Here is a 14,794-nt window from a genome sequence, read left to right as displayed (position 1 = left end):
CAGTGAGGATTCGCTGGTGGTCACCCACCCAACTACTAAGACAATTCAGGTTATACAGTCCGTCCCGAAACTGGTGCAACCACTTGAACTCTTCGAATGCTTCTCTAATTTTGATTACTAATTCACGCTAGTACGTATTTGGAGTTTTTCCGTAGAATCCCTGCTTCTGGACTAGAGAATCACTCTAAGAGTAAAGGCGGTTGCACCAGTTTCGGGACGTACTGTACAGTACCTCCACACTCTTACTACTTAATTCCAAAGCAATAATCGGACACGCGCTAGTCCCAATATGGAAAGATTTTGGTCACTCCGCTTCCTAGACCGCTTTCTTGAATAGTTTATGTATTTTACAATACGTATCTGAAACTTTAGATGGTGTAATTTACACGAAACTGCCATACACATGCTATCCCCGTGCCCCTCCTCCCATTTCTCTCGCTCATCAATCACTCGCCGTCTTCAGAGTCAACGTGAACTCAATCCGAACGACATGGCTCCAAGGCCTCAAGGCCTCCTGCTTCAAAGCTTCATCTCATTCGTGATATGATAGAGAGTCAGACCTTCACCACGTCTCAGATGGCCGCTGAGGCTGAATGCAGCAACCTTACGATCATTAATATTCGCAGAAACTTGCGGCAATTTGGAAGCATCTATGCGCCCCAGACTCGCATAGGCCGGAAACGAACTGTGACACCGCTAATGATAGGAGCCCTCTGTGATCACCTATCCGAAAAGCCCTGTCTCTAACTCGATGAAATGGCTGTCTTCCTCTGGGATGAGTTCCGGACCATGGTTACAACCTCCAGCATAAGAAGAGCCCTTGTCGCCAAAGGTTGGTCTAAAAAGTCTGCGCGGCAACGTGGAAGGGAGCAAAATGCCGATCTGCGGGACTATTATCTGCACAACCTATCGGAATTTCAATCGTACCACTTGGTATATGTTGATGATTCTGGATGTGATAAACGGGTTGGGTTCAGACGGACAGGTTGGGCACCACTTGGCAAATCCCCGCTTCAGGTAACACAGTTCCATCGCGACCAGCGATATCAGATACTGCCCGTGTATGCCCAAGATGGGATCGTCCTCTCGCGTGTCTTCCGCGGCTCTACAGACTCCAGCGTATTTGAGGGCTTCATAGCTTAGCTTGTTCAGCATTGCGGAGGATGGCCAGAACCTAAATCCGTCCTTGTAATGGACAATGCATCATTCCACCACTCAGAGCACCATGTACAGATGTGTACCGATGCTTACGTCGCAAATTGCTAAAGCTGTGAATGTATAAAGCACCTAGATGTGATATTCACAATAATCTATAAGCACTGGAGACCATACAAGCTTAATACGGCGCTATTTTTATCCTGTTATTTACAGCTGTACTGGATTACTGCCAAGAACAGGGGTCAGGGGCAGCTTGACCGTAATAGGTATAGCGTGTTTCGAAGGAGGGTTTGAGAAAGAATCTCTGTGTGCAAGTGGTGAAACTGATTCCGATCCATGCTGTACCAATTGTGTCCCATAAGCAGAAGATTCGCCAGTGCTGTGTGATGAACAAGATGACGATACAGAAACCCAGTTCACATGGACAGAGACGGCCGATGAAGCTGAAAATTTACCCCAACTCACCTCCCCTACACCCGAGCGACGTTCCCAGAAGATGCGGAAAACCTCGTATACAGATATTCTTGCCCAATCAAAATAGGTCCTCCGGCCTCGGCTGCTTTGTCATTACTCGCAATGTTCTTCCCGCCATGCTTTAGCCTTCCTTGGTCCACCAAGTGATCTCAATCTATCTCAATAACCTCACGTATCTCAAACTTCCTCCCCTTCTTGTCGTTTCAGGGCCGCAGCGTGCGCAGCGCGCGTCTTCCAGTTTAACGATGTGACGGGTTAGCGGGCGGCCGTTTTGGGAGTTCTCCCGTCTTGGCATCACGTCAGCGTATTCCCACGGCTCGTCTCAACTGGACCTTTTGTTACTCTTTGTTCAACATCACCTACATAAATGCTCTCGCTGTGATGGTCTCAAGCAATATGTATCTAGTGGTAGACTATATATGACAGCTCATATACAATGGCTCAACATTGCGGCAATGGACGCTGCCGCCCTGTACCCAGACAATGCTGAACCCTGTTCCTCCTGCCAAACGGCAACAGCATTTCTCGGTGGACGAGACCGAGATCACCGTGAGATACGTAGAAAACGCCAGGGATGCGCGACCCACATGTGATTACGTTAAGATATGCATTTGCCACGTGCGTTTGACATATTGAACCGAATGAATTTTTTTCGAGTTTCTTGTCCAGCTACATTTGAATGCCCTTGCAGTTCAGAGCAGTTTTATAGATCAGGCTTTCTTTTGCTAAAAATGCTCGCGGTCTTGCTAACATACACAGACGCGTACTACTGCGCCGTAGTAGATGGCGGGTTGGAAAACGTCAGGAATGGCCCGGCCCGACCCACGAAGTGCGCCATGTTACATATAAGGGATGTGCTGCGTGTTGTCGAGGGTTTTAACTCTATGCTTGTAAAGAACTCGCTCTCGATTTAAGAACTGTGGAAACGCGGTCCGAAAGTAGTAATGTTTCTGGTGATCCATCCTCAGCCAGCCAATTTTTGCTTGCCAAACCTAAGTTCGCTAGTCGCATAATCAATGTCCATCGTTATTTCGCTTTCACTTCTCTTTCTTGGAAAAGAAGAAAAATAAGATGAGAACAAAAGTCCAACCAATGCTTCCCGGGCTAAATATCTTGTAAAATTCACACCAATTCTTTCAAGCGTTTATACTCCCCCTCAAAGATGGTTCGGCGTCTCAGAGCACGGTTCAAGTCATTGTTCAGAAGGAACCGCCCACAATCTCAGCAGGACCAATCTCAGCAGGACCAATCTCAGCAGGACCAATCTCAGCAGGACCAATCTCAGCAGGACCAATCTCAGCAGGACCAATCTCAGCAGGACCAATCTCAGCAGGACCAATCCCAACATGGAAAACCGCAGCCGGAGCTTCCTGAAAATCAGGTCACGCAGAACGGGCGCACACCTGGCCTCTCCGATCAGGCCGACATAGTCGACGAGGCACTTCCTAACAACCCAGAGCCACCGGATCATTGGCAGATCGCCTATAACAAACTGAACGAGAGCGAAAAGCGTCATTTGTCAGGTGTGCAATTTGCTGCTCAATCCTCCAGCAGCAAGGATAACGACGTTCCCGGCCCTTTGAGAACAGAGGGGATCTTAAGCCAGGTTGTCCAGACAACAAGAGAGCAATATCAGGAATATCAAAAGGGAGGCTTAGTGATCAAACGGTCGGGTACTGAGGATATTTACATTCGAGAAATTTCTCAGAAAATTCTCAGTTGCACATTGTCTTTTAAGGATGTTATTACCAATATCGTGGCATTCGACCCTACCGGACATGCATCGAGTGCGTGGGCGGTCGTGTCGCTTGGATTGACGGTATGTAATTGTGGCCCAGGATCCCAGATAATAAGCTGACCAGCGCAATCAGATGGCTCAAAACCATAATGAATTACGGGGTGCTTTATTCGAATCTTCGGGATATTTGGCGGATGTTCTTGCTCGATGCGCTTTTATGGAAGAAAGGTTCTACCGTGAGAAACAGTCGAAAGTCTACAACCAGGAAAAGGAACATGCGATCGTTCGAGTCTACGTGGCTGTCTTGCGCTACGCAGCCGAGGTACGCTCCATTCAACAGTCCACCATAGGAAAAGGGATACTGGCAAGTCTCACTGGGATCACCGACAAACCGCTCACCGCGCTTAAATCTGCCATTAAAGAGGAGGAAATGGACCTGAAACTATGGCTCCTACTCGATCAGCACCTCCACTGTAAACAGGAAGCCGAAGACATTCTAGCCCAGTCTGACATGATGCTGTCAGCCATCCACGATCTCGCCGAGGAAGTCGATCTCTCAAGGCTACCCGTCGCTGACGGGGCTTCGCATAACTCGTTTGCTGAACAGCATGAAGATGAATGCCTTCCCGGAACGAGAACGGAGCTACTTCAACGCGTGATGGACTGGGCAGCCTCCCCAGACTGTCCATCCATATTCTGGTTGAGTGGTATGGCTGGAACCGGGAAGTCTACTATATCACGGAGTGTGGCCAAGTCCCTCAAGGCCCAAAACGTGCTTGGGGCCAGCTTCTTCTTCAAGAGGGGTGAAGAGGACCGCATGAATGCTATCAAGCTTATCCCAACAATCACACGACAGCTGGCCGCTAGCATCCCCGGAATGATACCGGGTGTCAGGAAAGCAGTAGAGCGCGATCCTTTCATTGCGACGAGATCACTTAGTGAGCAATTTCACAAACTTCTGCTGCAGCCACTACTTCGCTTGAATCAGCATCAACAGACTCCGATTGCAGTGGTGATTATCGATGCCCTGGATGAGTGCGAATCAGACGAAGACATACAAACGCTTATTAAGCTGTTGCCCAAAATGTCAAAGATTGTGCGATTATTCTTGACAAGCCGGCCCGAATTATCGATTCACTTTAGCTTTGGTTTCCTTGAACAAAGTGACTATCAGCCCGTCGCTCTCCAAAATGTTCCCGAAGAGCAGATCTGGCGTGATATGACCTTATTCCTTGAGAACAAATTCTCAGTCATCCGGAAAGACCGATCTCTTACTCCGGAATGGCCTGGGGAAAATAGGATCCACGATATAGTCGCTATGGCTGTCCCACTGTTTATCTTCGCAGCTACCATATGCCGCTTTGTTGGTGATCTAAAATGGAATCCAGAAAGACGTCTCGAGAAGTTCTTCCAAGACCCCGGGCTGACGTCTGCATCTAAGATGGACAGAACATACCAACCGATTTTAAATCAACTTGTTGCTGGCCAGGATCGAGATGATTCAGAGGAGCTGGTGGAAGAGTTCCAAAGGATCATAGGCGTGATCATCCTATTAGCTACTCCGCTGTCTGTCAGTGCCCTTGCACAGCTTATTGACATGCCCGAGGAAGATATCAGCAACCGACTGGATTCATTCCGTTCCGTTCTCCACATCTCCAGCGATCCCAAACTTCCTATCAGAATTTTGCATTTGTCATTCAGGGACTATCTTGTGAACAATTCCACCAAGCTGAACGAACGGACCTTTAAATTCTGGGTGGACGAGGAAGAGAAAAATGGGCAGATAGCTTCCCAGTGCCTTGACGTCATGCACTGTCGTCTAAAGAAGAATATTTGCAATTTACCAAATGATGGGACCCGGTGGACGGAGCTGGATAGCACTATCATTGACCGAAATCTTCCAGCAGAACTTCAATACTCTTGCCGTTATTGGGTCCATCACTTGGTGCAAAGCCACGTTTCTGCCACAGATAATATTCTGTTATTCCTGGAGGAGCATTTCCTCCACTGGCTGGAATCAATGTGTATTTTGGGGATTATATCAGAGAGCGTGAATATGATAACTTCATTGCAGTCTTTTACTCAGGTATGTCTTTATATTTTCCCATCAAATCCACATGCAGACATTAATGAAAGTTTAGAACAAGGAAAACTTGAGAATGTCAGAGTTTCTCCACGATGCGAGACGATTCATCCTGAAGAACATGCAAATGATGGATACAGCACCACTTCAACTATACTGCTCAGGGCTCATTTTTGTGCCACGTCATACAACTATCAGAAAGACCTTTGACAAACAGATACCTGATTGGATCTGCAGACTGCCAGAGGTAGAATCGGCCTGGAGTGCAGAAATCCAGACGCTAGAAAGCCATTCAAACAATGTTAGTTCCGTGGTATTCTCACCGGACGGAAACCTTCTGGCCTCGGGCTCCAGGGACGGTACAGTCAAGCTTTGGAACTCCACTACGGGGTACCTCCAATCAACTCTGGAAGGCCATTCAAAGCCAGTTCTTTCAACAGCATTTTCACGAGATGGCGCGCTTATTCTTTCTACTTCCGCTGACCATACTCTCAACATTTGGGATGCTACGGGAACCCTCAAACACACATTAAGGGGTCATTCGGGTTCGGTTTTCTCTGGAGTATTCTCGTCAAATTGCAATATTATTGCTTCCTGCTCTGCAGACACCACAGTTAGGGTGTGGAATACAGAAGGATCTCTGCAACATACGCTAAGAGGCCATTCGAAAGATGTCATATCTGTGGCATTCTCGCCAGATGGTAAGCTCATAGCTTCTGGCTCTGAAGATTGTACCGTCAAGCTATGGGATTCAGCTACAGGAAACCTTCGCCGTACACTGGAAGGCCATTTGAATGAGGTCTATCCTGTGTTCTCACCGGTGCTATTCTCACCGGATGGTAAGCTTATTGTCTCTTGCGATAGAGACGGGGCAGTTAGGCTCTGGGATACGACAGGGGCTCTACAACATACCTTAACTTACCATTCGCGTGAAGTCCGTTCTGCCGTGTTCTCGCCGAATGATCATACACTTCTGGCCACCGGTTCTTTTGATGGCACAATCAAGTTGTGGGATACCAGCAAAGGAACGCTGCAAAGTAATTTAGACGCTGACAATGGCTGGGTCCTAAGTCTGGCTTTTTCGCTCGATGGAAAGCAACTGGCAGCCGGATATTTGGATAACATAGTCAAGGTCTGGGACGTTGAAACAAGAGCATTGCATTGCACTCTTAGAGGACATTCGGACAGAGCTATCAAGGTGGTATTCTCACCAGCCGGCAGGCTTCTCGCCTCTGGCTCTTGGGATAATACAATAAAGCTCTGGGACACTACTAGAGCCGATACCCAGCCTGTGCAAGAACGCCATTTGGGTGAAATTGCAATGGCGGCATTTTCACCAAACGGAAAAATAACCGCCTCTTCATCTGATGATGGGTACCTCAAGCTCTGGGATGTCAAGACAGGAAGCCTGCAACATAACCTCCAGATTCCATCTCAATCCCGCCACGAGGGTGATATGGTATTTTCCCCAGATAGCAAGCTCTTGGCCTTCAAGGGATATCATACACTCAAGGTCTGGGACACCAACACGGGAATTCTTCAAATGACCGGTAATATCCGGCCAGATGAAAACGATATGGTGAAATTTCCACTCGATAGCAAGCTTGTGGCGTTCATAAACCGTTTCGGCCACATCGGCAAGCCTCGGGATCTTGACACGCGTGTCACTGGGACTGAATACTACAATAAAATGGCTGATCGCATGAATCTTTCGCCGGATAATAAACTAGTGGCATGTTATTCCGACAAGATTATCAAGTGTTGGGATGTTGCCACAGGAACCCTGCAATATATCCTAAACGATCCTTCGGATTCGGATTCAGTCCCAGTTCTCAAATTCTCGCCAGACAGCAAACTTGCGGCTTTCTACTTTCGGAATTACATGATCAAGTCAAGCTCGTCCAAAGGGATGTGGGATGTGTCCTTCTACACCAACGATAAGGCAGTCAAGCTCTTGGACGCCAGCAATGGGACCCTGCTAGATGCTCTGGAGGGTCATTCGGATTGCCTTACTACTGTGAAGTTCTCAGGAGATGGCAATTCACTGGCATCTGGCTCCCTAGATGGCATAGTGAAGCTCTGGGACCTCCTCGCAAGAACCCTGCAGCACACTTTTGCAGGTCATACGGATGCAATTACAGACGTGGCTCTCTCATCCGACGGCAAGCTCGTCGCTTCCAGTTCCAACGATAAGACAATCAAGCTCTGGGATGCCGATACAGGAGAAATGCAGCATTCGTTCGCTGTTGAAGATGTGGCAAACGACCTGCAATTCTCGACGGATCGCCCGTTTCTGAATACAAGCCAAGGGTCTTTTATGCTTCAGCCTTCGTATAGAATGTTTGCGTCACTTGCGTGTCATGCATATGCCAATGAAGCCCTGGGGCAGCACTGGGTGGCTCTGCATGGTAGAGACATGCTTTGGCTTCCTCATAAGTATCGACCCAAGGATTCGGTCGTTCGAGACAATACTGTTGTTATTGGGAGTAACTCTGGGCGAGTTGTCTTTATGGAATTTGATCGAAACTGTTGATGAGTATATAGTTCCCATTTAGGACTGAAACCGTTTGACAGGAATTTACATATCTCCATTTTGCTGCGTGAACATCCAAATATTTAAGGGTGACCACGGACTGGTTGAATGCTCTGTTGTACTTTCAACAGACTCTCGGGGGCCATTCACATTGGGTTCGGTCGGTGGCCTTCTCGCCCGACGGCCGGCTACTGGCGTCCGGCTCGGATGATAGGATAGTCCGGCTCTGGGACACGGCAACAGGCGCGCTACAACAGACGCTCGAGGGACATTCACATTGGGTTCGGTTGGTAGCTTTCTCGCCCGACGGCCAGCTGCTAGCGTCCGGCTCTGATGACAGGACAATCCGGCTCTGGGACACGACGACCGGGGCTCTACAACAGACCATGAGCATCGACGGAATGGTCACTGACCTCGAGTTCTCTCAAGATGGTTCATCTCTCAGCACCAACCTAGGTTCCCTCGATATTCAGCCTAGGTGTGGCATTTATGTCTCTGATTCACCCAAGACGGGTCTAGAGATACGCATACAGCGGGGAAACTGGATAGCTTTGAACGGGAAACAAGTATTATGGCTTCCTCTAGTTTGTACCGACATAGATTTTCCATCAAATGAAGACTTCCCGTCTGCTGCGGTGACAGGAAGACAGTTACCAGTGTCAATCAAAGGCACTAGGAAGCAAGAATCAACTCAAGAACCACCTATTTCAATCAAAGCCAAGAATTCGAAAAGGCCAAAACAATACCGTATCTTCCCAGACTTCGGTACAGACTTTCTGTGGCGAGAGTTGGATGATATCTGCCGCGATGACTCTGATGATGACTATTGTCTCGAATCTGAAGATTTACTCAAATCACCTTCATTTCCTCCGTCATTGCTGGAACTTTATGATGAATGGGTAAAGACATACAATGTGAACTTCGACAGGCGATTAAACAAGCCTGGTAATTTCCAGGCCTCAGTGTTCGCCACCGTTTCTGAATATGTGGCCTGGAATGTGGCAGGTTATTTACTGGTTTGGTGAATCACAATGGCACCCGAGGTTGACAGAATCGAATTATCCGCTGGTACCAAGAAATGGTTACTTAGGAAAGACAGAGGGAGGGAGGAGAGCACCAAGATCACTAAAGATTTTTTTGAGGAGATGTGCAATATTCTCAAGAAGGGGCTCGTTGAATGATGAGACATCTGTGTCTATAATAGCTCCTTGGCTTTATTTTGGCTCTATCTTCAGTTGAGCCTGTTGTTCACAAGTTTGAAGATGCAACATTGAGAATAATTTAGAACTAGAATATGAGGACATGTGGGATTGATGCTGAAAATGTCCGCTTTTGAGGCCTCAAGCTTAATCCGGTGCCCGAAGCTTTATCAGATAACCGTATGAAAGTTATCTCAACCGACTAAGACCTACTCTTTTTCCGCATACAAAAATGCAAAGTGCTAACTCGACTCACCGTCAGTCTCCCAAGCCCCATGGGATAGACTTGAGAGACGACATCAACGGTTATGGTAGAGATGATAGCAATATCTCATGGTAATTAGACATAAGCTCTTAGCAACTGGGACTTTAGCGCAAGGGTCCCTTAATGTGGACAATTAGACATGCAAGAAATGGGTATGGTATGTTTCCGACGACCCAGCGCACGTGTTCAAAGCGAGCCAGAGAAATTTGTTTGGACCTCATAGACTAAATTGAAAACAATAGCGAGAGAATCTGGTCGAGCCCGCCTATTTCAAGATAAAGACAAGGCTCAATAGCTTCGATTTTCATCAAGATAAACGGGCGGTCTTTGGTAACCAAGCCATCCACTCGCATATAACCTATCTTCCCTGTTGTCGCACCCCCGAACCGAGCCTTGAGCTCACCAAAGATAGAATTGACGACAGACAAGGTCGTCTTCTGAATCTCTTGAATCGATTTGCGACTCAGTTCGCCGCCAAATTGCGGCTGACAGCGGAACTCGCCGCTACGAGGCGATTTCAGAACCACGTGAGAGACACTCGCCGACAAATATGAAGGAATATTCACCCTCTGAGATGGATGGCTCAAACTGCTGCAAAACAATTGAGCTTCCCAGGTGACCATCAACGCATGACTGCAAGTGTGTGATGTCTTCTTCCGAGAGGCTTGAAATGTCAGAGATGAGTGTGGTGTTATTAGAGGATGCAGAAATCGCTGGTTTGAGGACGACGGGCCCAGATGATTGAAACTCAATCAGTCGTTGGTGTAACGTGGATGTAGAATCAAATTGCTTCGCCTCAATAATCTCCGTCTTGGGTATATCGATTCCCGTGTCACGCATCTCCAAGAGATATTTTTTGTCCATGTTCCATTGGACCAGTTCGATAGGATTCACCATGCATGGACAACTAGTACTGTCTTTAATTGACTCAATCCCAGTTCGAGCTCTTATGAGAAAATGTTGAAATTCAATGGGATGTCGAATGTAGTCCTCAGCCCAGAGAAAAGTCACAACATCGTGATTCAAGATGGAGGCAATGATATCCTCATCCAGCCACCGTTTGACGGTGACCATTACCCTATCAACAGCGGGAGTAATGCTGCACAAGTCACAATTCATAATGACTGGGCCGACTTCAGCGAGGTATGAAATCATATGCAACTCCCTGATTCTGATCTATAGACTTATCATTTCAACAGGGGGCAGCGTTTGTTTGGGTTGCGAACATGGATGTTGACTGCGATGGCCTGAATTTCCAGTGTGAGGTACGTGGTCACTTACAGTTCCCAGTTCCCATATTTAGACACTGACCCTTTGGAAAGGGAAACCAAGACGGACAGGCAGTGACCGACTTTGGCGCTCTATCTGCGTATGCAGTGCCATTCATCGTGATCCCCAACAGATTTGGCGTCCAATACAAAGGAGCCCTGCCAGGGAATAACGTCGCTGCTGTCATTTGGTAAGTTCATTTAGCACTGAAATGGGTTGCTTAGTTTGACTGAGATTTAGCAACGGGAAGATGTTCTATGGCATCTACGGTGATACAAATGGAGCTTCTCCACAAGCCATTGGAGAAGCATCCTGGTTGATAGCCCGGACCTGTTTCCCAAATGACAATTTGAACGGGAACCGCGGTCATGCTGAGACGGACGTCACATGTAAGTCAAATTTGATTCCATTCTGAGCTGAAAATGAGAATGAGCTCAGTGGAAAGTCAAAGGATTCTGACAGATAAACTAACCTGAACACTTCAGACATCGTCTTCACTGGGAATGACGCCGTTCTTCCGGGTAGTGCTTTGAACGAGCACTATATCACCGATTTCACCACTTTGCGCTTCATGGGCGACAATTTGGTTCACTCCCTTGCAAAGAGCTTGCAACTGGTCGCGGAAAGTGGCAAATCAGACTTTACCGCGACTACATTTTCCACTGCTGTCGCTACCACCACGGCCACTGGTAGCCCTTGCTCTTGGGAGGGGCATTGTGCTGGTAAGCCAACATTTGCGACTCCCATTTTGTATTGATGACTGATTATTTTTGAAGATGCGCCTTGTTCCATCGACGATGATTGTGTCGATGGCCTTGCTTGTGAGGCTGGTAGATGCACAAGTTCTTGAATTCAAAGAGAGTTCGTGGTTGCAGAACAGGTCGCGTATCCTATAGATGGATAGCGCTTTGGCTGAGAGTCATTTGCTTGGCTCAGGAATTTGGCTGTACAAAATTACATGATAGAACTTCCTTCTCATGCATAGCTAATAATGCGAATGAAAAGTTATAAGAATTTGCTTCTTTTGGACAGGGACTTCCCAGTTCTCATTCAATACTTCTTCCAAATAAATGCCTTCAGCGGTGGTGTCGTGTTGAGTGAGTGAGTGATCTCCACACTGCCGCAACAATCCAAGATGACATGAGAAAGTACCGAGACCTATGAATCAAATCGGAGATTTATTAGAATGGCTTTGGTGGTTCTTTTGTCAAAAGCAACACTCGCGCAATTGGATCCAACCCGATCAAAATCCCTCCGACGTGGTATGACGCGATTCTCCAGCGGACAACGTTATTCGGCCTTCCTCCGTGAGGGGATTCCCCAACGGGAATGACCTTTATCTCCAGTACTGTGATGAGCACTTTTGATACGGTCGGAGCATAATTCGTGCTTTTTGAAGAAGATGACAGCAGACCTGTCTCGAGCGGGGTTCACACTAGACGAAGTAGATAAATAAGCATGGCTTCAATGAAAGAGACTGAACGACCTGGGATAAAATCAATTGATTCACAAAATAAATAAAAACCTTCGTCTGGGAACTTGATTGATCATCCGCCATGGCAGCCGAAAGCTCAACGCCCAAGCGGCGGATTTATCTCAATGGCTTCGACATGTTCACAGTAGGCCATCTCTCCTTCGGGCAGTGGAAGAATCCCGCCGATCGCTCAGCAACTAAGCGACGGGACTTGTCGTATTGGACCAATTTGGCCAAGATTCTGGAAAAGGGAGACTTCAATGCCCTTTTTCTTGCCGACACCTATGGGTTATATGACACGTACAAGGGCACCGCAGAGCCTGCAATTCGCAATGGCGCCCAGTACCCCATGGGAGATCCTGCGATAGTACGTCAGCGGCAGAATTTCCACAGGTTCCAATTGCTAACACATGTCTCAGCCAATCTCCGCCATGGCATCGGTGACCAAGAACCTTGGGTTCGCGATAACTACTTCGACCTCATACGAAGCCCCGTATGTCGTCGCGAAAAGATTCTCCACCTTGGACCACCTGACAGGAGGCCGATTCGGGTGGAACATCGTGACCTCTTGGAAAGAATCAGCCGCCAAGGCAGTGAGTTGAGACATCCATAATTTCAATGCAAAGCTGACATGCATAGGTGGGCTTGCCCCTGGTAGATCACGACAAGCGGTACGAGATAGCCGATGAGTACCTGACATCTCTGTACAAGTAAGTGCAACCGAGGCCCAACTCACCCTGCAAACGACCAACACACAACAGACTGTGGGAGGGCAGCTGGGCCGACGACGCACTGCAAGAAAACGCAGAGACAGGCGTATACGCAGACCCCAGTCGAATCAACTACATCCACCACCACGGCGAGCATTTCCAATTCGATGGACCCCACATCCTCGACCCATCCCCACAACGCACCCCATTCCTCTTCCAGGCCGGCACCTCGCCCGCCGGCGTCGCCTTCGGAGCCAAACACGCAGGAGGAATCTTCGTCTCCGCCCCCTCACCACACATCCTCGCACCGCGAGTCGAAGCAATCCGCGCCGAAGCCGCGAAAAACGGCCGCGACCCGCGCTCCATCAAAGTCTTCGCCATCCTCACGCCCATAGTGGGGCGCACCGACGAAGAAGCCCAAGCCAAGTACCGCGAAGCCCTGTCCTACGCCAGCGAAGAAGCGGGACTAGCGTTTTTCTCCGGCGGCAGCGGGATCGATCTGAGCAAGTTTGATCTGGACACGCCGATCACGGCTTCGGATGTGCATGTGGATGCGCGGGTTCATTCGACGATTAACACGCTTTCGTACCAGAGTCCCGATGTGCCTGCGTGGACGCCAAGGAATATTGGCAAGCATATTTCGATTGGTGGGGCGGGGCCGGTTCCTGTGGGATCCGTGAGTCGAGTTGCTGATTTCTTGGAGGAGTGGGTGCGTGTGGCGGATTTGGATGGGTTCAATATTGGCTATGTTCAGACACCGGGGACGTTTGAGGATGTTGTTGAATTGTTGATTCCGGAGTTGAGGAGGAGGGGCGTGTATGCGCCCGAGAAGGAGAGTGGGACTATGCGTGAGAGGGTGTATGGGGCTGGTCAGAAGCGTTTGCGTGATGACCATTTTGGAAAGCGGTTCGGGTATGAGGTGTATGATGGACAGGTTTAACAGCCACCAGGGGAAATTAGATGAGCCTCTTCTTTTTGTTTGGTCCTTTGGTTTGAGATGAAATGATGAAATGGATGCAATTTGAAGGTTCTAGTTTATTGAAATCAGGACTGCTCTAATTAATTTTCGTACCCACTGCCTACTGTATACTTCGTACTCCGTACTGTGTGTTTATTAGCGTCTTTAGATCGCAATGCCCAATTAAGCCTATTTCACCCTCCAAATTCCCTCGTACTCGAAGATATTCAGGAACATGTAACTAAGCGCCAGTCAGACTGCCAAGAAGAAGCGGAAATAAAAGAATCCATACGGAGTAGAATGAGTAGAGCGAATAAAGCCATGAGGTCAGGGGCCCGCCGAGTGTGATTGGCCCAACTGCAACGGGGCTTGACGCTAATGCTGGAGATCGGGTATTTTGACACACTTTCTCTTCTTTTTTCTTTCATTCTTCACGTTAATTGAGTCACTTTGCTCGCTTCATTTACACTCCTCTTTGACTCGAATTAGACTGCGAATCACTTGTCTCCATACTACTGCTATTTCCCTAAAACTAGCCTCAACACTAACATCTGACAGAACTGCTCTGCAGATCCCAGATTGTCTCTAATTAATTAAACGATCACCGGACCCTCCGATTGGGACGCCACTGAAATCAAATTTGCAGCCCAGAACGCGACACTGTACTCGTCAGATGGCATCAAAGAAATCTCCCATTTCCGGGCAAATGAACGGACTACCGCAACCGCGAGGCGCTCTTGGCGGCGGTTTCACCCCCTCCGTCCCTCTGCCCTGACGCACATCCAGCAACTGCCCACCGTCGCCTCTGTTGGACCTGCAGTGTGACAAGTTTGATTTTACTTGGCTCGTCTAATATCCCCCGCGAGTGGTCCTGGGTCTAGCCCTGACCCCCCCGCTTCCAGGATCCCGCGCAGCCTTATACCTCCGATGCTG

At 48.3% G+C, this 14,794-nt stretch overlaps 4 protein-coding genes across 4 annotated transcripts; all 4 read left to right on the top strand.

The window, feature by feature from the left end:
• Positions 1-756: 756 nt before the first annotated feature.
• On the top strand, positions 757-1,143 carry N7506_006961 (uncharacterized protein; the record flags this gene model as incomplete). Its single annotated transcript, XM_056956254.1, has 1 exon — positions 757-1,143. The coding sequence occupies one exon, from the start codon at positions 757-759 to the stop codon at positions 1,141-1,143; it is 387 nt and encodes a 128-aa protein (XP_056810588.1).
• Positions 1,144-2,794: 1,651 nt separating this feature from the next.
• On the top strand, positions 2,795-9,011 carry N7506_006960 (NACHT and WD repeat domain-containing protein; the record flags this gene model as incomplete). The annotated part of the gene is made up of 4 exons (XM_056956253.1): positions 2,795-3,451; positions 3,618-5,456; positions 5,512-7,742; positions 8,075-9,011. 4 exons carry the CDS (start codon positions 2,795-2,797, stop codon positions 9,009-9,011), a joined length of 5,664 nt encoding a protein of 1,887 aa, XP_056810587.1.
• Positions 9,012-10,425: 1,414 nt separating this feature from the next.
• On the top strand, positions 10,426-11,569 carry N7506_006959 (glycoside hydrolase family 75 protein; the record flags this gene model as incomplete). The annotated part of the gene is made up of 6 exons (XM_056956252.1): positions 10,426-10,593; positions 10,650-10,715; positions 10,773-10,909; positions 10,960-11,108; positions 11,205-11,441; positions 11,496-11,569. The coding sequence occupies 6 exons, from the start codon at positions 10,426-10,428 to the stop codon at positions 11,567-11,569; spliced, it is 831 nt and encodes a 276-aa protein (XP_056810586.1).
• Positions 11,570-12,275: 706 nt separating this feature from the next.
• On the top strand, positions 12,276-13,843 carry N7506_006958 (LLM class flavin-dependent oxidoreductase; the record flags this gene model as incomplete). Its single annotated transcript, XM_056956251.1, has 4 exons — positions 12,276-12,560; positions 12,613-12,786; positions 12,833-12,903; positions 12,955-13,843. 4 exons carry the CDS (start codon positions 12,276-12,278, stop codon positions 13,841-13,843), a joined length of 1,419 nt encoding a protein of 472 aa, XP_056810585.1.
• Between the last annotated feature and the right edge of the window lie 951 nt (positions 13,844-14,794).

Source organism: Penicillium brevicompactum (assembly GCF_028827555.1).
Source record: "Penicillium brevicompactum strain IBT 35665 chromosome Unknown utg000005l_segment0_segment0, whole genome shotgun sequence".
Classification (NCBI taxonomy): domain Eukaryota; kingdom Fungi; phylum Ascomycota; class Eurotiomycetes; order Eurotiales; family Aspergillaceae; genus Penicillium; species Penicillium brevicompactum.
This window is presented reverse-complemented; position numbering and strand designations above follow the sequence as displayed.